At 41.0% G+C, this 27386-nt stretch overlaps 1 protein-coding gene across 11 annotated transcripts in view; it reads left to right on the top strand.

The window, feature by feature from the left end:
- The window catches only part of LIMS1 (LIM zinc finger domain containing 1), a 150597-nt gene that overhangs the window by 43044 nt on the left and 80167 nt on the right, over positions 1-27386 (top strand). The window contains exons 1-2 of one of the 11 annotated variants that reach the window (XM_054547886.2): positions 7878-9203; positions 10048-10139. The exons of 3 other annotated variants lie outside the window; for them this stretch is intronic. Coding sequence is in view for 2 of the 8 variants with exons in the window: in XM_054547877.2 (XP_054403852.1) it covers positions 18005-18098 (94 nt within the window). In the remaining 6 variants the exon portion in view is untranslated. Of the gene's footprint in view, positions 1-7877; positions 9204-10047; positions 10140-11746; positions 11925-11955; positions 12128-17365; positions 17415-17955; positions 18099-27386 lie in introns of those variants that run through there. 7 more of the 11 variants (XM_054547885.2, XM_054547884.2, XM_054547882.2 and 4 more) reach the window with 7 other exon arrangements.

The following is a 27386-nucleotide window of genomic DNA, read 5'->3' on the forward strand; positions in this document are numbered from 1 at the left end:
CCTAGGCCTTTCTTGCTGCTTCTGCATTTCGCAGCGCTTTGCAGATGCTGCCTCTGCTGTATCACAGAATATTGCAATATGTTTTGTGTGTACATCGCAGTCTAGGAAGTTACTCCGGGCTCTGCCTTATTTATCCTTATGTGCCCCGTACTTACAGCAGTTAGTGATGTGGTAGTCATTGGGTAAATATTCACTGAAATGAAAATGGAAGTTTTCAATGTGTATGTATTTGTTTTCTGCTTACCCCTATTTTAATGGTACAAAGTGGGTAAGGGTAGGTTAACACTTACATTTGCTCAAAAGTTAATTTTTACAATAACTAAATGTTTTTACACTCTTAAACTGTATTTTACATTCTTAACAAACATGAACCTCTCTATATTGTAGTACTTTATTTTTTAAGTAAGAGAGAAAAAAGGTGCTTCAGATGTTCTTACAAAGCTGTTTAGCATTTCTGGGAACTTAATAAAGTATTTTGGCTCAGCAGTTAAAAAATGAAAATCTGTTTTTTCTGAGAAATAAAGTCTTGCCCATCTGTTCTCTCCTCTTACCATGTGACTGTTAAATGCTATTCTGAGATTGCATGTTTTGTTTTGTTTTGTTTTGTTTTTTGAGACGGAGTCTTGTCTTGTTCTGTCACCCAGGTTAGAGTGCAGTGGCACAGTCTCAGCTCACTGCAACCTCCGCCTCCCAGGTTCAAGTGATTCTCCTGCCTCAGCCTCCCGAGTAGCTGGGATTATAGATGCCTGCCACCGTGCCTGGCTAATTTTTGTATTTTTTAATAGAGATGGGGTTTCACCATCTTGGCCAGGCTGGTCTTGAACTCCTGACCTTGTGATCCACCCGCCTCGGCCTCCCAAAGTGCTGGGATTACAGGCATGAGCCACCACGCCCAGCCTGTGTGTTTTGATACTATAGAGAGGTATACAATAAAATTGCCAATTAGTCACCATTTCTAATTATGGTTCATTTTATCATTAAATTATTTTTAAGAGCTTATTAGCATGTGTATATGTAAAGATGTGTTTCATACATTTTTAATCTGTACATCCATTCATATTTTGTTATACTCTCTTTAAATGCAAGCACTTATTTTGAAATAGTTTTAAATGTTATAATATCTCCACCACATGAAATAAGGAATATCTGCGCTTTCCTCCACCCCCTTCTCTGAGATTACTGCAGCCAGAAGGTTAATGCCTTAGCTGAACTCTTAAAAGCATTTCAGTTATCATAAGCTTAAGAAATGTTTGTCTTAGTTCATGAAATGTAAATAATTTTTTTTTTTTTTTTGGAGACGGAGTCTCCCACTGTTGCCCAGGCTAGAATGCAGTGACATGATCTCAGCTCACTGCAAGCTCCGCCTCCCAGGTTCACGCCATTCTCCTGCCTCAGCCTCCCAAGTAGCTGGGACTACAGGTGCCCACCACCATGCCCGGCTAATTTTTTTGTATTTTTAGTAGAGATGGGGTTTCACCGTGTTAGCCAGGATGGTCTCGATCTCCTGACCTCGTGATCCGCCCGCCTCGGCCTCCCAAAGTGCTGGGATTCCAGGCGCGAGCCACTGCGCCTGGTCATGAAATGTAAGTAATTTTTAAATCTAGTTTACAAAGAAAAATGATGATGTAGGGATATCCTTTTTTTGTTCCTCAAGAATAAATTTAGTCTTAAATTTCAGGTTAGCATCCTGGATTCATTATCCTATATCACTTTTTGGTATGCATTCATGGGATTTTGTAGGCAGTTTCATGCCAAAGTGTTGTGTTTTCCAAAGTCCAATTTTTTTTTACTGGTTTAACTAACATTCATTTTGAGATGATTCCGAATTTTGTAACAAAAACAACTTATATTTGAATTTTCACCTTTATGATTTTAAAAAATCTATTCTGTAGCCCTGAGATTTGGACAAAATGGTAATTATGTTATTTTATGGATATTAAAGCTGAATATAAAGAATTTTTATCGAACCAAGATGTCACAGCTCTTATAGTAAGTGGCATGATTAAGACTATAATTTTACTTGTAGTCAGTGTACCTTCTACCACTATATAATGTTTCCAAGCATATGAACTTATTACTAGTCTATATCTATGGTTTTCAGTGATGTTAAATGTGTTTTTAAAAATTTTATTAATGTGTAATATACAAGAGTGCACAAATCTTAAGTGCACAACTTAAGAATTTTCAGAAAGCAAAAACATAGTCAAATGATTTGGAGTATGAATTAATATTAAAATATAATGAATTTAATATTGGATGTCTAGAGTCTCTTGATTCCAGAGAAATACATTTATTTTTAAACTTGTGTTACACTTCCCTGAATACTCATTTGAAGTGTTTCTGATTTCCTCATTTGCTCATTTGTTTGACAGTATTCACAGCGAGCCTGCCCTCTGCCAGGCATGACTGGCATGGGGCACAGCTGTGAACAGGAATCATCACTTGTAACTTGAGGTCAGACTAAAGGACACAGGCAAATTCCTGTGGAGCAAGAGGGCCTTCCAGAGAACTTCCCAGAGGAAGTGACCTCTTGACTGAGTCCGAGTGTGAACGGGAATCATCCCAAGAAGAGTTTAGGGAGGAAGACAAGAGGCACCAGGCCAGGAGGGCTGTTGAGATGTGACAGGCAGATCCGCAGGGCTGTAGCCTGGGCTGTGAGGGCCGGAGCTGGGAGATGCCGGGTGGAAGCAAGGACAGCCAGGTCCGTTTTTACTGGCACTGTAGTTTCCTTGATTATCAACAACAGGAATAGACTCAGGCAAACAGAAGCTTCAAAGAAATTTACTGGAAAAATAGTGGGGTTGCTCCCAGAGTTGAAGAATGGGCTGAACTTACAGGTCTCTGAGAAGGGCAAACAACTAGGGCTTTCTTGGTGTCTCTGCAGAACTTGTGGGATGTCTCTATAGAGCAGTGCTCTGAGTTGACTTCCTCTAACTGCAGGGTGTTAGTCTCTGCTCAGATTTCTAGTCTTTGAGAAACAGTATCTGATTAACTTAGTTCAAGTCCATTGTCCAAATGGACCAGGACCAGTCATTGTGGCCAGGGGATAGGAAGAAGCACCATGCCTAGTCAGTCAAGGTAGGTGACTGTTAGGTGGTCAGGACAACTAGATCTGTTACCTGAAACAGAGAGTGGACGACATGGATACCCATGTGGATGACATGACCACCCAGAAGGCAGTGTTACAGTAGCTCAGAGAAGAGGTGGTTTGGGAGCAGTGATTAGGAAAGAGTGGATGTTCAGAGGCCAGTTAGAAGGCTGTTGCATTAATCCACATAAGAGGTGATGGTGCCAGAAGTAGGTGTGGCCTGTACAGATATAAAGTAGTAAATAGATTCAGAGACAGTTAAGAGGCAGAGAAGAAAGGACTTTGCAGCTGGACATTGGGAGGTGTGTGAGGATGATTAAGTTGTTGAAGACGACTCTCATGTTTCTGGCTTGGACTAGAACCACTGTGTGCATAGTGGTCCCTTGCATGGGGGAGAGAGAGTTTCAGGAGGGGAATGGGGCTTTCATTCAGTTATGAAGTAATAAGTTGGAGTATCTAAGCAGACCACATTTAATTTAAGAATACTTGGGTATGAACAACACTTCCCCATTAAATTACTTGTGGGGTTCCAGCTCTGCCATCAGGGCCCTCTCACTCCAGCATCGTGGCCTCTGCCAAGGTTGTTCCTCTCTTTTCGTGTCCCTGGGCTGCTAGAATCTTCTCACAGTATTGCCATGGAATTTGCAACGTGCTTCCTTCTGCTCCCCTACCTTAGGCAGGTTTGGGTCTGAGTGGATATTGGAATGAGTATTGTTAAAGGAAGTTAAAATGAAGACCAGGCCTGTGCAATCTCTGAGCACACAAAACCAGTTAGGCCTCATATGTTACCTCAGCCTTGCTTAAATTGCAGACATAAGCAGAACAAGTAGAGTCATTTTGATAAATGTTTATGTTAGAAGTAAAACTTAACCCCAGCCAGTCGTAAGCTGCCAACTAACATATGACTGAGTGACTAGGGGCTTTCCAACAAGGTACCTAAAAAAAGGCAATTCTGTAATTTCAAATCAATCAAATAATTTCTTTATTTTGCTTCTGCGTTTCCCGGTAAATACTTGTCTCTGACTTTTTGTCATTGGGACACTAAAACTTTTTTGGTCTGGTGTTCCCCAATTCATGAATTGCTTCTTACTCAAATAAACTCTTTGAAATTGTATTGTTCCTCAGATTTTTCTTTTATAGTAGCTTTCCCAAACTCAGAAAGGCCCCCAGAGCTTAGGGGCTTTTAGGACTAAGTGCTGCTACTTAGGGCTCTTTCTTAGATGTTATTATGTTTAGAAGAGGCTTGCTATAGGCTGGGCACGGTGACTCATGCCTGTAATCCTAGCACTTTGGGAGGCCGAGGCAGGCAGATCACCTGAGGTCAGGAGTTCAAGACCAGTCTGACCAACATGGTGAAACCCCATCTCTACTAAAAATACAAAATTACTCGGGAGTGGTGGCTCATGCCTGTAATCCCAGCTACTAGGGAGGCTGAGGCAAGAGAATTGCTTGAACCCAGGAGGCAGAGGTTACAGTGAGCCAAGATTGTGCCATTGGACTCCAGCCTGGGCAACAAGAGTGAAACTCCATCTCAAAAACAAACAAACAAACAAAAAAAACTTGCTATATGATGACACTGTTTTCTTGATATAGTCAGAGTTTGAAAATATTTCAAATTGGGGACTTCCTTGATTAAAATGTAAAGTTTCTAAATGAATTTAGTTACAGTGCTTTAATTTTAATAGTATTCAATGTTGTATAATATTAATGAGTTAAGTCAAACCCTGACAAGTGGTTCCCTTACGTACTTTAGTGAGTACTTTTGGCATTAATGCTTAATGGCCTTAGAAATCCTCTGGGTCTGTCGTCCTCAGCGGATCTGGAACTGTTCCCTAAGGAGCAAGTGGGAACTAGTGGAGCATTTTTAGTTTATCTCAATGGTTTGAGGGAAGGGGTACCATAGGCACTAAATGAACCGAGGCCAGAGATGCTGAATGTCATGAAGTATGCATCCACAGGACTTTGATGCTGGTTAAAAACATAAGAAAGAAAAACAGCTTTGTATAATGATGAACATAGAACCTACTGTGTTTAGGTTGACATCATCAGGTTTAGGTTGATGTCTGTTTCAGGTATCATTGGCTGGGCACGGTGGCTCACACATGTAATCCCAGCACTTTGGGAGGCCAAGGTCGGTGGATCACTTGAGTCCAGGAGTTCAAGACCAGCCTGGCCAACATGATGAAACCCCATTTCTACTAAAAATACGAAAATTTGCTAGGTGTGGTGGCACGTGCCTGCAGTCCCAGCTACTTGGGAGGCTAAGGTGGAAAGATCGTTTGAATCCAGGAGGCAGAGGTTTCAGTGAGCCAAGATCACACCACTGCGTGGGCACTAAGGCCTGGGCAACAGAACAAGATGTTGTCTCAAAATAAAAATAAAATAAAAAGATACCATCATGAAGTACTTTTCAACAGTTTCAATAAGCACTAAGTTTTCTGGGAATGCCATGAAATTATAAATTGAGTGAAGGATGAAATTTGCTTGGACTTTATGCTTTACTTTCATAGGTGGTACTAACATTACCACCACCTATGAACATTTTGCCCTTAATTGTTCTTTTATATTCTATTTAGAAGCTCAAATCCTTTAAGACAATGGTTAGAATATATTAAAAAGGGGTGGTTTTGTTTTGTTTTGTTTTGTTTTGTTTTTGAGATGGAGTTTCATTCTTATTGCCCAGGCTGGAGTGCGGTGGCGTGATCTCGGCTCACTCCAACCTCTGCCTCCTGAGTTCAAGCAGTTCTCCTGCCTCAGCCTCCTGAGTAGCTGGGATTACAGGCGCGCACCACCACGCCTGGCTAATGTTTGTATTTTTTTTTTAGTAGAGAGGGGTCTCACCATGTTGGGCAGGCTGGTCTCAAACTCCTGACCTCAGATGATCCGCCTGCCTAGGCCTCCCAAAGTACCGGGACCACAGGTGTGAGCCACCACGCCTGGCCCGAAGGGTTTTGTTTTTAAATGAGAGATGGTTAGTAAACTAATGTTTTCCCGAGTGACATAGGGCATATACATAGAGATGAGTATGATGAACATTTTGGGTTATAAGTGACTTTCATAACAAGGACCTATGAAGAGTATATAAAGGTGGAGACACTGATTAGCACTTGATAGATTGGGTAAATCAAGTTGGGTGAAATTATCCCAGATTTTTTTTAAAGTCCCGGGAGGAAAAGATACGCAAGTATATTGGGCATTGAACAAATTTTTTAAAAAAAATCTATGTCCATTCAGTATAGTCTGTGGAAAACATTTATCCTGCTATTTTGTTGTTGCTGTTTCTTTTTTTTTTTTGAGATGGAGTCTTAACTCTGTCGCTCAGGCTGGAGTGCAGTGGTGTGATCTCGGCTCACTGCAACCTCTGCCTCCCGGGTTCAAGCGATTCTCCTGCCTCAGCCTCCCGGGTAACTGGGATCACAGGCGCCCACCACCACGCCTGGCTAACTTGTATTTTTTAGTAGAGATGAGGTTTCACCATGTTGGCCAGGCTGATTTTGAACTCCTGACCTCAATCTGACCGCCTCGGCCTCCCAAAGTGCTGAGATTACAGGCATGAACCACTGCACCCGGCTGTTGTTGGTGTTTCTAAGTGAGACTGATAAAGGACAAAAAGAAGCATGGCAAGGGTTGGATGGAAAAGGCTGGTTCTTCTCTCAGGGTTCCCAGATCATAGCTGGAGATAACACAGGGTTGTAGCTCCATCTGCTGGAGAGAAGCAAACCCACTCTTACATAGTCTATAAATGAAAGTGATCTCTCCACAATCATAGTGAGCCAGCCCATGTTTGCTAAGCACTTGCTGTGCACTGTGTAACACTTTGTCAGGCTTAGGGTAACAGAGGAAAAACATAGACATGTTCCCTGTTCCCACCATGCTTAGCTCTGAGAGGCCTTCTGCTGTCAAGAAGACTTATTTTAGCTGGTGTGCTTTTGCATTCTAGGTTTCCTCCTAGACTTTTCCTTGGGTGACTTTTAAAGCCATGTAACCTCATTCTGAGCTTCCTGTTCCTTATCAGAGGTAAGGAATAACAGTGCCCCTCCTATAGGCCTCAGTTTAGCTAAACTTTATTAGGTATCTAGTATGTCTGCTAGGCAGAGGCCCAAGGAGCATAAAGATGAGTAGGAATCTAGTCCCTGTCCTCCACGAGGTTAGAAACAGGAGCTCATAAAATGATCCTCGCAGAGTAAATGAGAATGTATAACAGGATCCCTGAGGAGGAGTGTGGGATCCAGGCAGGAGAGTTGACTAGGAAGGTATGGACAGGTTTTCTGAGTTGTTTGAGGATGTGAGCATTAGCGAAGGGAAGCCCTTCCCAGCAGAGGTCAGCGTGAGCAGCAGCATGGAGATGAGGGCCTGTGTTGTGTATGTCCGTCTTAGGCTATGTAAAGTGAGCGGCAGGAAGTGTCCAGGGATGAGGGTTTGGGGACATAGATGGAGCCAGGTAGGGCCTGCAGCGGTAGCTCACGCTTGTAATCCCAGCACTTCGGGAGGCCAAGATGGGCAGATCACTTGAGGTCAGGAGTTCAACACCAGCCTGGCAATATGGTGAAACCCTGTCTCTACCAAAAATACAAAAATTAGCCGAGCGTGGTGGTACACGCCTGTTGTCCCAGCTACTTGGGAGGCTGAGGCAGGAAAATGACTTGAACCTAGGAAGTGGAGGCTGCAGCGAGCTGAGATCGCTCCACTGCCCTCCAGCCTGGGCAACAGAGCATGACTCCATCTCAAAAAAAAGATGGGGCCAGACGATGTAGGGTTTTGTATGTTACCTTAAGGGATGCTGACTGTCCTCAGTGCAGTGGAGAATTTAAGCAGGGTAATGATAGCAGGTTCCTTAAAGAGACCGGTTGTTGGCTGTGTCTGTTGCATTTGATTGAAGGGGACCAGGCTGGAGACAGGGACTCCATCTAGGAGGCTGTGGCATGCCTGCTTGGATAATGTTGCCATGCCTGAGAGAGGGCACATTAAGATGAAGAATTGGATTTAGGCATGGTGGGGAGGGAAGTTTATTTTAGGCATCATTAGTTTGAGTTGCCTGTGACGATATCTGTATGGAGACATCAGCAGACAATTCGATGTATGATTGCGAAGTTTAAGAAGGTCCAGCCAGTGCCACTAACAGGGAGGAAGTAGTTGAGCCATGAGAAATGTTGAAGTCATCAGGGAGAATGTGCGCAATGAGAGGAGCAGAAAGCCAAGGTCAGGCTGGGGAGTAGCCTTACCTACAGCCAAGCAGAGGCTCTTGCAAAGGAGATGGGGATGGGATGACTAGAGCGATAAAAGTACAGTGGTCTGAAAGCCAAGGGAATAGAAAATTCCCAGGAAAGCATCATTTAAAAATGTCAAATGTAAGATAAGGACTGAAAAATGTCTTCTGGATTTGGCTTTTAAGAGCTGTGACTGTGACTGTAAGAGGTGTTTCCAGATTGCAGTAGGTTGATGAGTAAGTAAGGGTTGAGATAACTTTTAGAAAATGGTGTCTGAGGCCGGGCGTGGTGGCTTATGCCTGTAATCCCAGCACTTTGGGAGGCCGAGGCGGGCGAATCACGACGTCAGGAGATCGAGACCATCCTGGCTAACATGGTGAAACCGTATCTCTACTAAAAATACAAAAAATTAGCCGAGTGTTGTGGAGGGTGCCTGTAGTCCCAGCTACTCCGAGGGCTGAGGCAGGAGAATGGCGTGAACCCAGAAGGCGGAGCTTGTAGTGAGCCGAGATTGCGCCACTGCACTCCAGCCTGGACGACAGAGCGAGACTCCGTCTCAACAACAACAACAACAAAAAGAAAATGGTGTCTGAAAAGAGAGCTGTGATGGTAGCTGGAGAGTGACTCAAGATAGACTCATTTTAACGTAGCAGAAACTGGAGCCTATTTACAAACTCTTCGGGGGAAAGAGCCCAGAAAGAAGGAAAGTGGCTGTCTGGATGTGAGTTTATGGACTGACATCAAACAGACCTTGTTGGGAATGAAGGCCTGAAGAGTAAGCATATGGGTGGGAGGTAGTTGAAAGAGAACCTTCCAGATAATCTGTTTTCTTCATGAATAAGTAATAAAGTAATATCTGCTGAGAGAAGAAAGGGATGAGGTCGATTACGAGAAGACCCTCAAGCATGGTAAGTCCTTAATGCGAGTGGTGCATGGCTTCAAAAGGAGGGTTGATGGGGCCCATCCATGAGTAGAGAAGTTAACAATGCCAGTCTGCCCAGGATGTTCTGCTGGGACTCAGAAAAACATCCAGTTTCCTTCCTTTAGATTTTAACTGCAGCATCACGAGCTGCCTTCCTAGAGGGAATTTTGTATTTTGGGGCTGTAGCTCAGAAAGACTTCCATTCTCTTTTCCCTCTCCCAAGAGAGATCGCAGCTGCTTCCCGGGGTTTATGTCCATGACATAGGACTGTCCCTGCTGGGAATAGGGGAGGGAACTGCTTCCCACTCGAAAGCAGCCTTTTCACTTCCAGCTTCCATCTGCCTTCCACTCCCACCTCCCAAAATAAAGTAAATAAATCAAAGCCAGAAAAACATTCTGGCTGGAATTTTATTACATTCAGTATTGTGTGAGAGCTCCCAAACTAGCTGGGACCGTTGGATTTCAAAGTACATGAAGGTGAAGCCTGTGAGGTTCCCCCAGGAGTGCTGGGCAGAACCCTGAGTTTTAGAACTCCCTCTGCCTTTAGCTTGTCTTGGATGTGCTCTTCCACTCTTTCAAGCACTAAACCCTTCCCTGTAAATAGTCACCTGCCAGGGTGCCCTCAGGTTATAGCTTGTCACCAGCTCTAAAAGTGGCTAGTACCCAGTCTCAGTGTTGGATAACAAGCACAAGTGATGAGTTGTTTTCTTGGGGTTTGTGTGTGTGTGCGTGTGTATGTGCGTGTGTGTGTGTGTGTGTGTGTGCGCGTGCGTGTGCGTGTGGTTGGTTTGTTTTGTTGTGGTGGTGTGTTTTTGTTTTTGTTTTTTCAGAGACAGGGTCTCCCTATGTTGCCTAGTCTGGGCCCGAACTTCTGGGCTCAAGTGATCTCCTACGTCAGCCTCCCAAAGCACTGAGATTACAGGCAAGTATAAGCCACTGCACCAGGCCCTAGTTATGTTATCATCCTAGAAATGCTGTTATCCTAAAAATGATTCCTCTATAATAAAGAAATTGGGTAAAGGAGCTTTCTTTTTTTTTTTGTTACACCATAAAATTTTACTGAAAGACATAAATGAACATTTGGATAAATGGAAAAAAATGTACCATGTTCTTGGTGGGAAAGTCTTAGTATTATAAAGTTTCAATAAGGTGTCAATTTATTCCAATTACTGGTATAACACAATTCTAACCAAAAGCCCAGCAAGATTTTCTTCAAATCTCTCACCCTTTCTTTTCTATTTCTCTTCCATATTTCTCATATCACCTTTTATTTTATTTTATTTTATTTTTTTAAATTTATTTTTTATTATTATTATACTTTAGGTTTTATGGTACATGTGCGCAATGTGCAGGTTAGTTACATATGTATACATGTGCCATGCTGGTGCGCTGCACCCACTAACTCATCATCTAGCATTAGGTATATCTCCCAATGCTATCCCTCCCCCCACCCCACAACAGTCCCCGAAGTGTGATGTTCCCCTTCCTGTGTCCATGTGTTCTCATTGTTCAATTCCCACCTATGAGTGAGAATATGCGGTGTTTGGTTTTTTGTTCTTGCGATAGTTTAATGAGAATGATTCAACCCTTGTGGAAGTCAGTGTGGCGATTCCGCAGGGATCTAGAACTAGAAATTCCATTTGACCCAGCCATCCCATTACTGGGTATATACCCAAAGGACTATAAATCATGCTGCTATAAAGACACATGCACACGTATGTTTATTGCGGCATTATTCACAATAGCAAAGACTTGGAACCAACCCAAATGTCCAACAAGGATAGACTGGATTAAGAAAATGTGGCACATATACACCATGGAATACTATGCAGCCATAAAAAATGATGAGTTCATGTCCTTTGTAGGGACATGGATGAAATTGGTAAAGGAGCTTTCTTACTGTATTTTCAGTGAATTCAGGCAAGGACACCTTCATTCATGGAAGGGGAAGGCTGAATTAATTGCTCTCAAGTTCTTTCTTAGCTTCAACTAAAGATCCCCTTATTCTTCAGTGGAAACTTGGCACTGAGGAGTCCCAGGAAGTGACTCAGTCGGATATGTGAGGCCTTGGCACCACTGGCCTTGCTTCTTCTCTGCACTATGTTTGTCAGGGATATCTGGGACAGAAAGAATAATTTCCGCTGCTGGGGCAGCCAGAGCCTGGCGTGCCCGTCTCTAAGCTGGCCTGCGCCTTGCCACCAGAAGATGTAGTGTAGAGTAGCTGCTTGACCCCAGAGTAGCATTCAGAGGGCACATAAAGAAGCTCCGTTAATTCAAACATGTAGTTATTGTAGAGATCCAGAGGGCCAGAGGCTATCATTTTTTTAAAGTTACCTCTTTCTATGCTGATCAGTTATTCATTTTTCTAAATATTTGTCTGCATGTTATATGTGCTTTCAGTAAGTTTTTGGATGAATTTCTTAACTTCATAAAGTATATAAAACAACTTAGCAGGATATGAGTTATGACATTTAGGGGTGTTGTCCTATTGCTTCAGAACAGTGGGGTTATCGTGTAACACACCATGTCACATGATTTGACTAAGTACAGGAAAAAAAAAAAACCCTGAACTTGGTTTCATTGGCTCAAATATAGTTCAAGACAACAGAGACAAAGCTAAGATGAGGAAGTTCTGTACAGTTTAGGAAATAGAGGCTTTCAAAGATAATTCACAGTGATGTGAAACTGGCCTCCCAAGCCCTGATAAGTAAGTTGAATAAGAGTAGGAGCCAGGAGGGAGGTTCTTTACTCTTGAATTAAGAGAAGGGGAGCTGGAGGTGCCTCAGGTAGAGTGCATAGGTTTGCAGAACTGGGCCTGTGTGTGTAAAGTGACTAAGGCAAAGGAGTGGAAGTTTGAGAGAAGTTTAAGAGAAGAAATGGACATGATTGCCTAAATCAGCCAAACACAGGGTATTGTTGTATTTCTGGATTTGTTTTCCTTATGACCTATCTTTCTCAGTTATTTAAGAAGCAAATCTAAAGGATATTTGTTGAAACTCTCTATGCAGAAAGGGTCTTGGGTGAGTTGTAGTAACCTTCAGCCATGCTGATTAAAATTTTCTCCCTGCTGCAGAGGTTATGATTGTGGTTCTTATATCTTGTAGATGTGTATTTAATTATTGAAATATGTGAAAACTTTGTTTTATTGGTATCAAAGTAGGGTGGGTGTGGAGGGGAAACTATGCCTTTTGTTTGCAAAGAAAAATTTAAAAACGATTAATAAACAGTATTTAGTGTCATATGGTTTATATCCTGCAGAGCCTTCTATAAAAGACCTTAGTAATGCTTTTGGCATTTTATTACGTTAATTTTTTAAAACATTATTTTTGCTGCCTAGGGTCTTTGGTGGGGAAATGTACTATTTAGCAATATGTTTAGTGAACTTTTGTCTTGTCATGGTAAGAAGAAAGCAGCTATAACTGAGTAAGGAGTTACTCTTATTCATTAACGTGTAAAACGCTGTTTAAAAAAAAGAAAAAAAAAACTGGTCTTTTTTTTAAGTTTTATTTTTAATTGGCACATTTATTTATGGAGTACAATGTGATGTTTTGAATTAGCCTATCAATCATCTCAAATATCACTTTTTTGTGGTAACAAAACTTAAAATCCTCTTGAGGTATTTTGACATATACAATACAGTATTATTAATTATAATCACCTTGCTGTACAATAGATCACCAGAACGTACTCTTCCTAATTTTGTACCTGTTGACAAACTCTTAGTTTCATTGATTCTGTTTTTCTAGTCTCTTTTTCATTTATTTCTGTTCTGATCTTTGTTATTTCCTTCCTCCTGCTAACATTGGGCATAGTTTGTTATTTTTCTAGTTCCATGAGGTGTAATGTTAGGCTGTTATTTGAGATCTTTTCTTTTTTGAAGTAGGTGTCTATTGCTGTAAACTTCCCTGTTAGCACTAACTTTTGCTGCATCCCAAAAGTTTTAGTATGTTGTATTTCCATCTTCATTTGTCACAAGATTTTTTTTTATATATCTCCTTTATTTTCTTCTTTAATTTCCCCTTTAATTTTTTCTTTATCTCGATAGTTGTTTAGGAGCGTATTGTTTAATTTCCACATATTTGTTAATTTTCCTTGTCCTCCTGTTACTGTAGAAACTATTCTAGTTTCATACCATTGTGATCAGAAAAGATATATGATATAATTTCAGTCTTCTTGACCTGTCCTGGAGAATGTTCCATGTGCACTTGAGAAGAATATGTATTCTGTTGCGGTTGGGTGGAATTTCCCTAGCAGGCCACTCTTAAAGGAACTGTAATGCCTCAGACCTACATTTGGAAAACATTTATTAAGGGGTGATTATTTACCCACAAAAGAATCTTTTACTTTACTACATGACTTGCCTTATACAGTGGACTTCCTAGAGATTTAAATGTATTTCCAAAAGCATTGATTTTACAGTTAACCTTCAAGAACATTAAGAGTGATACCGATTGCATGCGTAAGGCAGTCTCTTATATAGATGTATGTTGTGTGTATGTACACGTGTGTATATGTGTACATTCAGATACATAATCAGGAAATAAGGAATAGTTATAATGAACAGGAGAACACAAGTATTTTTCATGGATAAGAAAGAAAACATTAAAAAGAGGATGATCATTTTAATTTGGTCTTTCAGTTGATAAAAAGGGTACATGCCTTTTAGTTTGCAAACAACAAGGTACTTTGCATAGCTGATAGAATGAAAATAGAATAAAATATTCTGAATGAACATAAACACTTGGTGGTAGTTTAAAAAATATACAAAAATAACTCAACATCAGGCCATCACAGGTAGTGTCAAGTTTTTGAGGCTAACCAAAAAGAGCGGGGAACCCACTTTAATTCTAAGAGATGGCACCATGGAGGTAGTGACTTTTGAGTTGGGCTTTGAAGAATTTGACAAATGATGGAAAAGAGTATTATTCTAGTTGGCAACAGTTGGCAACAGCTCGAGCAAAGGTTTGCAGGTCAATGTTACTTCTCTCTTCAGAGTCCTCCATTGCCTTTCCATCTCACCTAGAATAACATCCAGTTTTTATTCTGGGCTGCAAGTGTTTTCTGGATCTACCCCCTGCCCTATTCCTTTCTGTGCTATGTTTTCCACATTAGCCTGGAAGATTTGTTAAAGCAGGGGCTTTGTTTCCTCTTGTTCACCTCTGTATTCCCAGTGCCCAGAGCAGTAAGTGCTCAGTAAATAAATGTTGAATGAATGAAAGAAATTCAAAAATTATCTACTGTGCTGGAATGTTTGAAGGATAAGAATGGCAGGGAGGGAGGGTGTATGTGGAGTATTGGTCTTGAGGGCAGTGTAAAGTTTGGGGACATTAGGGAAGCATCTGTGATGTTGCAGTGAAGTGTTTGCTAATATTACAGTGTAGAGAATGGATTAGAAGGACTAAAGAGCAAGATAGCAATACCATACGAAAGGATGTGTCAGTGGGTCTTTCATTCAGTTGACATTTGAGTGGTTGCCCCATGCTAAGCACTGTGTTAGGTTCTGGGGACACAAAGGTGACTGAGAAATGGTTTCCATGGGTAATGCCAGATGTGTGAACATCCTGTAGCAAAGGACTGAGCAAATGATGTGGTGGGGCCTGAACCTGGGCGTTGTCAGAGGTGTGGGAAGGAGTCTGAAGTCTCATTGATAGTTTCTTGATGTCAGTAGTTCTGCGAGTTCCCAGAAAAAAGAGGAAGCCTTCAGTGAAACTTTTTTTTTTTTTTAATTGATTGATTGACAAGGTCTTGCTCTGTCACCCAGGCTACAGTACAGTGGCACGATCATGGCTCACAGCAGCCTTGACCTCCTGGGCTCAAGAAATTCTCCTGCTCCCGCCTCCCAAATAGCTGTGACTACAAGCACACAGCACCATGCCTGGCTAATTTTTTAAATTTTTATAAAAACAGAGTCTTGCTGTGTTGCCCAGGCTTGTCTTGAACTCCTGGCCTCAAGAGATCTTCCTGCCTTGGCCTCTCAACATGCTGAGATTACAGACTTCAGCCACCATGCTTGGCCTTTTAAGGGAACTTTTAAAAATGTTTTTAGTTTAGTTTTTTTTTTTTTTTTTTTGAGACAAGAGTCTTGCCCTGTCATCCAGGCTGGAGTGCAGTGGCGTGATCACAGCTCACTGCAACCTCCGCCTCCCAGGTTCAAGTGATTCTTCTGTCTCAGCCTCCCGAGTAGCTGGAATTATAGGCACGCACCACCATGCCCGGCTAATTTTTGTATTTTTGGTAGAGACGAGGTTTCACCATGTTGGCCAGGCTGGTCTCGAACTCCTGACCTCAGGTGATCCACCTGCCTCGGCCTCCCAAAGTGCTTGGATTACAGGTGTGAGCCACCATGCCCAGCCTAGTTTTGTTTTTTTTAATGCAGGGACTTACAGAGATTTTAAATTGGGTCTTGCCCAAAAGTTAGCAATATGTTGATTGACCCATTAGTTCCAGGAGAAAGAGGTATACAGAAGCAGTGTTTTAGCTCTGAGTCAGTGTGTCACTTCTGAGGCGCAGTTTGTCAGAATAGTTACAGGATGAAATGTTGATGTCCTGTAGAGTGCTTGATTAAAATAAGTGAAGTGGCAGGTGGGGAGGTATTTTATACCCAAAATGTTGCCACAAATGTATGGTAATATTGTTGGGAGAAAAGGATACTTTATCAGCCCAGATGGGACATATAATACGGAATCTAAAAAAAATTGAAAAATAACTTTTACCAATTTTTGTGTGTGGGAAGGGGGTGTGTGGAGAACAGGCAGAGATTCCCTTATAGGGCTTTAAAATGTGCTATGCTAAAAGAAAGTCTGTTTGCAGCCTGGGAAGACATTTAGACTACCTAGTTCTTTGGGTTCAGCTGTTTGTGGTCTTTCTTGTCGCTTATTTAACAGTTTCAGACCATAAGGAGCATATACTTTTCTCACTTGTTCTTTATTCATTGAGCCTATTTATCCTTGAAATACTGTGGTGTAAGTTGAAAGGCCTTGGGTTTAAATTTTACTTCTGCCATTTGTGTGATTTTGAACAAATTATTTAATATCTGAGTTGCAGATTCCTCATCTGTAAATGGCAATAGTATTTAATCTGTGAGTAGTATGTGTAAAAGGATGCTAGCTTGCTATTTGGTGGCATCTAGGTGGACAACAAATGTTTCCCTTTTTATTGTATTAATAGTAAAATGTATATAACATTCAGTTGTGGAAGACACTTGGGTTGTTTCCATACCTTGGATATTGTGAATAATGCTGCTGCAAACATGGGTGTACACATACCTGTTTGCATCCTTGTTTTCAATTCTTTTGGATATATACCCAGAACTGGAATTGCTGGGTCATGTGGTAATTCTATGTTTAACTTTTTGAGGGACTTCCAATCATTCTCTGCCTTTGTTTTTTAGTTTACTCTGCATCATTTATGCATATCTCCTCTAAGATCCAGAATTACTAGAGTTCAGGGTTTGAAAGCAACCAAATTCACTTTAGTGCCTTGTAGTCTCATGGTTTTTCTCTACTTCCAAACATATCCAAACCTTATCCAAGCCTCCCACTGTGTGACTTCTACTGTGAAAAAAGCCATTCTTCTCTTTCTTTTGCTTTTTTCTTTCTTAAATCTTCTCCCCTTCGATTGCCTTTTCTTTCCCTCACTAATTCTTTCCTTCTCACCCCCTGCCTTCTTAAAGGAATGCTGGGGAAAAGGTCTTGCCGGAGTTACTTCTCCATCCCCACTCTCAAGCCTACCCAGACCTGGAGTTGCTGTCTTTGTGAAAAGGGACATAGACACAGAATCATATCCAGATGCTAGATTACGTCAATTTACAATAAACTTTAATTTAAGCCAGACTTTCAGAACAATTAGCACCTGTATAATACTAAAAAATGCCAAGTATTTGGGAAAGGTTGGGTGGGGAAGGAGAAAATAGTATCATCCATGGGGGTGATTCAACTCTCAGGGCTGCCAGCCTAGCACACTGCTAGCAACAGCTGGGAAGAAATCATAAAGTGAATTTTCCACAGATAAACCAGCCAGAAATAAACACCAGACTGCCAAGTCAGATGTGATTTCTTAGTCATAAAAGGCACTTTTCATTCCTGTAATCGTGATTGGCCTGGTCAATAATTAAAAGTCAACATTCAGTTTTATTTTACTTATTTCTAGGACCGTTGTAGAATCCTTCAGTCATTACATATCTGGTGAGACCCTAGCGGTAAGTAAAGGATATCCATGCACTTGAGGGGAAGGAAGTGTTCACACATGAAATAGCTAGAATAGTAACAAAGCTCCCTTTAAATTCAGACAATAGCAGTGAGCTACTGGTAACAGCCCTAAGGAGCAAATGAGCAGCAGCCAGAATTTTGAGATTAATTTTAATAATTTATTAATGAATGGACCAGCAGAGAAGAGGTGGGAAGGATATGGTCGACAAGTGGTAGGAATAAAAAATTCAGCTGTGGCGAAGGGGTAGCTTTTGCTTAGAAAGTTCACCACAGACCCGACCCCTGCCCTATAAGTTATGGTGAATTCTGTGGAAGTGATTAGAGTGGAGAAGGAACAAAGAGGGTTGGAATCCAGACGTTCCATGACTAACCCCAAGATGACTAAACCAGCTACTGAATGCACCCACAGAAAGGGAAGTGACATTTACTGAGAACACATTTAGTGTTGCCGAATGCTTAAAATGCTTTCTTTGTGTTCTCAGTCCTTACCAGTCTGTGAGGGGGGTTTATTTTGTCTACATTACAGATGAAGAATCTCACCTGCAAATGAAGAAAGTTGCCTGGCCGACGAGAGTTTGAAATGAAAGGATTCCAGGGTTTCTTTCTACTGAGCGTATTCAATAAGCAGGGCTTATTATACTATCTAGAATGGTGCTATCCTGTAGAAATACAATGTAAGTCGCATGTGTAGTTTAAGAATTTCAAGTAGCCATTTAAAACAGGAAAAAAGAGATAGGGAAGATTAATTTTAATAATATGTTTAATTTAACCCAGTATATCAAACTGTCATCATGTCCAAACTATATACATATCATGTCATCAGTATTTTAAAATTACCAGGAGAATTCAGTGGGTACTTTAAAGTCCATCTGAAATCAGACTAGCCACATTTCAAGTTGCTACATGTGACTACTGGTACCAAAGTAGACAGCATAGCTCTAAAAAAAAGGTAGAGAGACTCATCCTAAAAAAAATCGAATGTAGAGGACCTGCTTTGAAGTCATTGAGAGGAATTATGGTGGGGCAAGAAAGCAGCTTCACCTGAGATGGAAAGCTCTGTGGAAGGACAGTACCATACATAAAAGCAGGGCTGCTCTTGAAAGAATGTGACCATATCATGCAAGGACATTACTGACTGAAGGGCTATTTATGGAGAGCAGTAAGGTTATACTGACCTTTATCACCACTGCCAGTCGTGACCACAGGAAGGCTCTGTGGTGTTGACTGCTAGATGCTGAACTGTATTTGGGTGGGGGTTGCGAGGATGCTGTGTCTTGGCAACTACTAACCATTAGGAGTGGAAACCATAGCCTTTAATGTATGTGTGGATGTCATTCCCAAAGAATCTTTTCTTCCAGTGCCTTTTTCAGATGAGGAGGTGTAATGTGTGCTTGAGGAAGTAAGCATGAACAAATTACCTTATATGGGAATTCCCAGACCTCAGCTCCACCCAGACCAAGATAAATGATGGTTTCAGATTGCTATTCCAGCAAAACAGGGACCATCCTATATTTATATATTCAGTCATTTCTTCCATGCTTTCTTACTTTAACAAATGTTTGTGAAATTTTCCCTTGGTCTTCTTTCTTCTTGTGATTCTGCCTACTTTGTCGTCTTTGTCCCACTTAACTATTTTCTTCAGTTTTTCCCATTGTACTTGGTTTATTTTGTTGTTGTTGTTGTTGTTTTGTAGTCAACTGTGTACTAGGAATCAGTGTACCCCCCAGGTCCTGTTCTTGGCTCTCAGCTATGGGACTTTCATTCTGTTCCTTCATCTGAAAAATGAAAAGGATTAGAATTAGAGTCCTTTATAATCTTTTAGGGCCCTCATTTTGCAGCTCATTTGGAGCCTCATTTTTTTATTGTGGTTAAAAAACATATAAAATCTATCATCTTAAATCATTTTTAAACTCAACAGTTAACAGTGTTAAGTACACAAGAAGTTGCTACCTATAATAAAATGTCAAATAAGATCTAGAGGCTTGAGGAGAACCTGAGGTTATCTGTGGAGGGTGGAAGGCTTATGCTGAAGTGGCCCCCTGAGAGCAAAGATCAGGAGTAAGGGACGATCTCCTAGTATTCACTTGCAGAAGTGACTTAAAACTGCTAAAAGGATGTGTGTCAGGGCTTTGATATTCTGCCGCAGACATAGAAAGACCTGATACTGTTTTGACTTCCTGTGTCCCTGTAGCCATTCAGCAGCCAACATTTGTATAGTACTTTATCTTTCTCAGCTTATTTCTAATTAATGTTAATTAATACTCTTGGTATTAATACGAATTAATTTGTAATTCTTACAAAAGAGTGTGAGATAAATGAGCATGTGCTGTCTTTAATTTCCAAAGGAGGAAATGAAAGGGTCTGTGGAAGATGAGCTGTAGCTGTGGAAGGGGCAGAAAAGCCAGAGGGTGGCTCAGGAGTCTGATGATATATATGATGACAACATTTTAAAAAGAAGAGGTGGGGAAAATGGGAGCACACTTTTTGGAAGATTAACATAAATGTAAAATGATTTACAGAACAGATCAATGGAATTCAGTTAGGTCTCAGATATCTTTTACATTCCCCATTAGGGGTGTATGTAAAGAAAGGGCATGTTGGCCAGGCATGACCACACGCCTGTAATCCTAGCACTTTGGGAGGCCAAGATGGGCGGATCACCTGAGGTCAGGAGTTTGAGACCAGCCTGATCAACATGGAGAAACCTCATCTCAACTAAAAATACAAAATTAGCCAGGCGTGGTGGTGCATGCCTGTAATCCCAGCTACTCAGGAGGCTGAAGCAGGAGAATCGCTTGAACCTGGGAGGCAGAGGTTGCTGTGAACTGAGATCACGCCATTGCACAGCCTGGACAACAGGAGCGAAACTCCATCTCAAAAAAAAAAAAAACTAAAAAGGAGGGGGGCATGTTGAGGAAATAGGAGCTTGAAGTACTTGGGATGGTTCATTAATTTCCCTATGAAACATCTTTTTTTTTTTTTTTTTTTTAGACAGAGTCTTGCTCTGTTGCTGGGGTGCAGTGGCATGATCTTAGCTCACTGCAACTTCCGCCTCCTGGGTTCAAGCGATTCTTCTGCCTCAGCCTCCCGAGAAGCTGGGATTACAGGCACGCGCCACCACACCCAGCTGATTTTTGTATTTTTAGTAGAAGTGGAGTTTCTCCTTGTTGGCCAGGCTGATCTCGAACTCCTGACCTCAGGTGATCTGCCTGCCTCAGCCTGCAAAGTGCTGAGATTACAGGTGTGAGCCACCGTGCTTGGTCAAAACATCTTAATTTGACCTTTTTTTTAATTCACAGACCACTTTGAGACTCAACACTTATGACATTCATAGAAGAAAATGCACAAAGGCACATGCATAGAAAGTTTTTGTATAACTTCCAGGAATTCATGCCCCCAGTCCAGCCACAGCAACACGTGATTGTAATGATGATTGCATTTCTGAAGACTTTAAAAGCCTTTTTTTGGATAGAAGAGTTAAAATGTTGTGAATTCTTGATAAATTGAATAAGCAACAAATTCACTAGCAGTCACTAGAGGGTGATGTTTTCTAGCATGCAACGTCAAGTTCTTTCTGGCAGGTTGCCATTGTAGGTTCCTGTGTATGTGCTTGCTTGTGCGTGTGTCTGTGTGAAAGAGACAGAGGCACACACACAGACTGTCTCTACCTGCATAACTACAAGAATTTCTTTGTGCATGTTTCTTTTTTCTCCTTTTCACTTATCTATAATACAAGCAAAAATACTTTTTTTTTTTTTTTTCCGACAGAGTCTTGCATGTTGCCCAGGCTGGAGTGCAATGATGCAGTCTCAGCTCACTGCAACCTCTGCCTCCTAGGTTCAAGCGATTCTCCTGCCTCAGCCTCCCGAATAGCTGGGATTACAGGCGCCTGCTGCCACACCCAGCTATTTTTTGTATTTTTTAGTAGAGACGGGGTTTCACTATGTTGGCAAGGCTGGTCTTGAACTCCTGACCTGGTGATCTGCCCGCCTCGGCCTCCCAAAGTGCTGGGATTACAGGTGTGAGCCACCACACCCGGCCAGAAATGCTGTTTTTTTTAAAGCCTTCTCCCACCTGTTCTACAGATGAATTCTGAATGTTTTCTAATAAATCCTTGTTTCTCATCATCCTAGGAATAGCTACCAATTATGAGCACCCACTGTGGTTGGCTGTGCACTGGGTGGCTTATGAACTTTACCCCTCATCCCTACAACTGCAGCGTGGGCTATTTCATAGATTAGGACCTGCTGTGTAAGTAGCTGGCTCAAAGTCCTCCATCTAGTAAGTTTGCCAGTATATCATCAGTTCATAGTAAACTAAAACAAATGTCTACTTTATCCAAACTTTTTAGTTTATAAATGAATTTTTGTCACCTGGTATGTCTTAGATGTGATTTGAGACTTTTTGTTGTTGTTGCCATAGCTTTAATAAAATTAACATAAACTGTGACTTTGTATAGGCTAGGAGGAAGGAGAGATTGAGGAGTACTATGTTTGGAAGGAAAGTTGAAGGTAGGGCAGCCGGATGGTTAGCTTTGCAGATACCAGGCCAATGAGAAGAAAACAGCTAGTTCGATATTTTGCTTAGGATTAAGCCCTGATGGTTGGATACTAGCCATCTGGAGGGTGGTGGGGGGAATCCTTTTGGGAGAACAGACGGAGTGTGGGAGTGAGGCCCTGGCCAGGCAGATGTGTGCCAGCCTGACACTGTTCATTTCTTCTGTTGTTTATGCCAGTTCAGGCATCACGGAAGCTGTGTCTGTTTCTCCTGTCATTGTAAACGTAGCCCTGGTCTTTCAAAAAGCTGTGGTTGTGTGGGTCTTTAAGGTATTCCTTCAGTAATTGTGGTGTCCACTATTTCGTTTAAGGAGTTAGCATCTTATAAAGAAAAATCTGTTTTCTCAAGGCTCTATAGTAATGATATTTTGTTTAAGTTTGTCCAATATGGTATTTAGTTCTTCCTATTAAGGAGGAGTCTCTAAACTTCAGTCTGTGGGCCAAATCTACCTCCTGTTTCTGTTTAATTATTTTATTGGGGGGGTGATATTTATCCCCTCAAGCATTTATTCTTTATGTTACAAACAATCCAATTATATTATTTTAGTTATTTTTAAATGTCCAATCTAATTATTATTGACTGTAGTCACCCTGTTGTGCTATCAAATACTAGGTCTTATTCATTCTTTCTAACTAATGTTTTTGTACCCATTAACCATTCCCTTCCCATTCCCCATCTCACCACTACCCTTCGCAGCCTCTGGTAACCATCCTTCTACTCTCTGTGTCCATGAGTTAAATTGTTTTGATTTTTAGATCCCAAAAATAAGTGAGAACAAGCGATGTTTGTCTTTCTGTGCCTGGCTTATTTCACTTGACATAATGATATCCAGTTCCATCCATGTTGTTGCAAATGTCTGGATCTCATTCTTTTTTATGGCTGAATAATACTCCATTGTGTATAAGTACCACATTTTTTCTTTATCCATTCATCTGTTGATGGACATTTAGGTTGCTTCCAAATCTTGGCTATTGTAATCAGTGCTGCAGATATCTCTTTGATTTACTGATTTCCTTTCTTTAGTGTATATCCCCAGCAGTGGGAGTGCTGGATCCTATGGTAGCTCTATTTTTAGTTTTTTGAAGAGCCTCCATACTGTTCTTCACAGTGATTGTACTCATTTACATTTCCACCAACAGTGTACAAGGGTTCCCTTTTCTCCACATCCTCACCAGTATTTGTTATTGCCTGTCTTTTGGTTATAAGCCATTTTAACTGGGGTGAGATGAGATCTCATTGTAGTTTTGATTTGCATTTCTCTGATGATCAGTGATGTTGAGTACCTTTTCATAGGCCTGTTTGCCATTTGTATGTTTTCTTTTGAGAAATGTCTTTTCATATATTTTGCCCATTTTCTGATCAGATTATTATATTTGATTTTTTTCCTATAGAGTTGTTTAAGCCCCTTATATATTCTGGTTATTAATCCCTTGTCAGATGGTTAATTTGCAGATATCTTCTCCCGTTCTGTGGTTGTCTTTTCACTTTGTTGATTGTTTTCCTTTGCTGTACAGAAGCTGTATTTGTTTTTTGTTTTTTGTTTTTTGTTTTTTGAGATGGAGTCTCACTCACTGTCGCCAAGGCTGGAGTGCTGTGACACAATCTCTGCTCACTGCAACCTCCGCCTTTTGGGCTCAAGCGATTCTCCTGCCCCAGCCTACCAAGTAGCTGGGGCTACAGGCACCTGCCACCACGCCCGGCTGATTTTTTGTATTTTTAGTAGAGACGGGGTTTCACCATGTTGGCCAGGCTGGTCTTGAACTCCTTACCTCAGGTGATCTGCCCACCTGGGCCTCCCAAAGTGTTGGGATTACAGGCATGAGCCACCGCGCCTGGCCTTGCAGAAGCTTTTTAACTTAATGTGATCCCATTTGTGCATTTTTGCTTTGGTTGCCTGTGCTTGTGGGGTATTATTCAATAAATTTTTGCCCAGACCAATGTCTTTGAGAATTTCCCAGACATTTCCTTATACTAATTTCATAGTTTAAGATCTTAGATTTAAGTCTTTAATTCATTTTGATTTGATTTTTGTTTATGGTGAGAGGTAGGGGTCTAGTTTCATTCTTCTGCATTATGGATATCCAGTTTTCCCAGCACCATTTATTGAAAAGACTGTCTTTTTCCTCAGTGTACATTCTTGGCACCTTTGTGGAAAATGACTTCACTGTAGGTGTGTGGATTTTGTTTCTGGGTTCTCTATTCTGTTCCAATGGTCTATATGTCTGTTTTTATGCCAATACCATGCTGTTTTGGTTACTATAGCTCTCCAGTATAATTGGAAATCAGGTAACGTGATTCCCCCAGTTTTGTTCTTTTTGCTTAAGATAGCTTTGGCTATTCAGGTGTTTTGTGAATCCACATAAATTTTAGAATTGTTCGTTCTTCTCTTCTCTTCTCTTTTCTTCACTTTTCTTTCACAGAGTCTTACTCTGTCACCCAGGCTGGAGTGCACTGACGCAGTCTCTGCTCACTGCAACCTCTGCCTCCTGGGTTCAAGCGATTCTCCTGCCTCAAGCCTCCTGAGTAGCTGGGATTACAGGCACCCACCACCATGCTGTTCTGTGTGGAAGATGCCTGAGGGGGGAAGAAAAACATACACACAATACCTTTAAGGGTAAACAAGCTTTATCCCACGTAAATGGCAATGCAGATATAATAAACAAATGATATAATAAACAAATTGCAATGAGAAGGGGAGAAGGGAAAAGATATATATATATATGTATATATTTTTTTTTACACTCAGCAAACTATGGAGGATTCATCACCAGACCGGGAAGCAACAGCCTGGGCTCCAGAGTCAGCCACTTGTCCGTGCACAGCGAGGGAAGGTCTCATGAAGTTTCGGTGCAGTCTGGGACTCTAGCTGTTTTTGTAACAAGTTGTTTGGCAGGAGACCCAGTCACGAGTGCCCTTCGTGACTGGGCTTAAGGAACACAAAGAGGTCACAACTTGTTTTTGCGATTGTCTATTGTTTTTCAATAACTAACATGTAAGAATAGATTGAAGTAGAGATTTCTCTGAAACAGCACTGGATGAATGCCTCAAGGGGCTCACTCAACCTGTTTCAGGACTTGGTGACCATTGTTTTTGTCCATGTTCAATTGAGTTCAAATTTAATATTTAACTTTTCCTCCACACACACGCCTGGCTAATTTTTGTATTTTTGGTAGAGACAGGGTTTCACCATGTTGGCCAGGCTGGTCTCGAACTCCTGAACTCAGGTGATCCACCCACCTTGGCCTCCCAGAGTGCTGGGATTATAGGTGTGAGCCACTGCACCCAGCCTAGAATTGTTTATTCTATTTCTGTGAAGAATGTCATTGGTATTTTGATAAGGATTTTATTGAATCTATAAATTGCTTTGAGTAGTATGGACATATTAACAGTATTGATTCTTTCAACCCATGGAATGTCTTTCCATTTTTTGGTGTTCTCTTCAATTTTGTTTATCAGTGTTTTATAGTTTTCATTGTAGAGATGTTTCACTTCTTTGGTTAAATTAATTCCTGGGTATTTTATTTTATTTGTGTCTATTGTAAATGGCAGTACTTTTTAAATTTCTTTTTCAGGTCATTCACTATTGGCATATAGAAGTGGTACTGACTTTTGTATGTTGATTTTGTGTACTCCAACTTTACTGAATTTATGAACTCTAATAGTTTTTTGGTGAAGTCTTTAGGTTTTTCCAAATATAAAATCGTATCATCTGCAAACAAGGATAATTTGAAGACTTCCTTTCCAATTTGGATGCCCTTTATTTCTCTTCTCTGATTGCCCTAGCTAGCACTTCCAGTACTGTGTTGATAACAGTGGTGAAAGTGAGCATCCTTGTCATGTTCCAGATTTTAGAGCAAAGACTTTCAGTTTTTCCCCGCAGGATGATACTAGCTGTGGGTCTGTCATACATGGCTTTTATTATGTTGAGGTATGCTTTTATACCCAGTTTTTTTGAGGGTTTTTTAAAATCATGAAGTGATGTCAAATTTTATCAAATGCTTTTTCAGCATCAGTTGAAATGATCATAAGGTTTTTATCCTTCATTCTGTTGATATGATATATCACATTGATTGATGTATCACATGGATTGATTTGCATGTGTTGAACCATCCTTGCATCCTAGGGATAAATCCCACTTGATTACAATGAATGATTGTATTGTTGAATTCTGTTCCGTAGTATTTTGTTGAAGAATTTTGCATCAAAATTCATCAGAGATAATTGACCTGTGGTTTTCTTTTATTATTATTTTTGTTATTGAGACAGGGTCTTGCTGTGTCACCCAGGCTGGAGTGAGTAGTTCAATCATGGTTCGCTGAAACCTCAACCTACTGAGTTCAAGCAATCCTCCCATCTCATCCTCCTGAGCAGCTGGGAGTATAGGCATGTGCCACTATGCCCGGCTAATTTTTTGTATTTTTTGTAGGGACGTATTTGTATTTTTAGGGTTTCACCATGGTACCCAGCCAGGATGGTCTGGAACACCTGGGTTCGAATGATCTGCCTGCCTTGGCCTCCCAAAATGCTGATATTTACAGGCATGAGCCACTCGCCCGGCCAGGTTTTCTTTTTTTCGATGTGTCTTTTTGTTATCAGGGTAACACTGGCCTTGTAGAATGAGTTTGGAAGCATTCTCCTCTCCTCTATTTTTCAGAATAGTTTCAGTAGGATTAGTATTAGTTCTTCTTTAAATGTCTGGTATAATTCAGCAGTGAAGCCGTCAGGTCCTGGCCTTTTCTTTACCGGGAGACTTTTTATTATGGCTTTGATCTCGTTACTTGTTATTGGTCTGTTCAGGTTTTGGATTTCTTCATGGTTCAATCTTGGTAGGTTGTATGTATCTAGGAATTTTTCCATTCCTTCTAGATTTTCCAATTTATTGGCATATGTTGCTCATAGTAGCCACTAATGATCCTTTGAATTTCTGCAGTATCAGTTGTAATGTCTCCTTTTCATCTTTTTTTTTTTTTTTTTTTTTTTTCCCACTTGAGACAGTCTTGCTCTGTCACCTAGACTGGAGTGATCTTGGCTCACTGCAGCCTCCGCCTCCTGGGTTCAAGTGATTCTGCTGCTCAGCTCCTGACTAGCTGGGATTACATTTGACAAGAGTTTTACCTCTTGGTCAGGCTGGTCTTGAGCTCCTGACCTCAAATGATCCGCCTACTTTGGCCTCCCAAAGTACTGTGAGCCACCATGCCTGGCCTCCTTTTAATCTCTGATTTTATTTATTTAAGTCCTCTATTTTTCTCAGTCTGACTAAAGGTTTATCAATTTTGTTTACCTTTTCAAAAAAACCTTTTATTGAACTTTATTATTTCTTTTCTTCTATTATTAATTTTGGGTTTGGTTTGCTCTTGCCTTTCTAGTTCCTTAAGATGCATTGTTAGGTTATTTATTTGAAGGGT

This window comes from Pongo abelii, chromosome 12, assembly GCF_028885655.2.
Source record: "Pongo abelii isolate AG06213 chromosome 12, NHGRI_mPonAbe1-v2.0_pri, whole genome shotgun sequence".
NCBI classification, from domain to species: Eukaryota; Metazoa; Chordata; class Mammalia; order Primates; family Hominidae; genus Pongo; species Pongo abelii.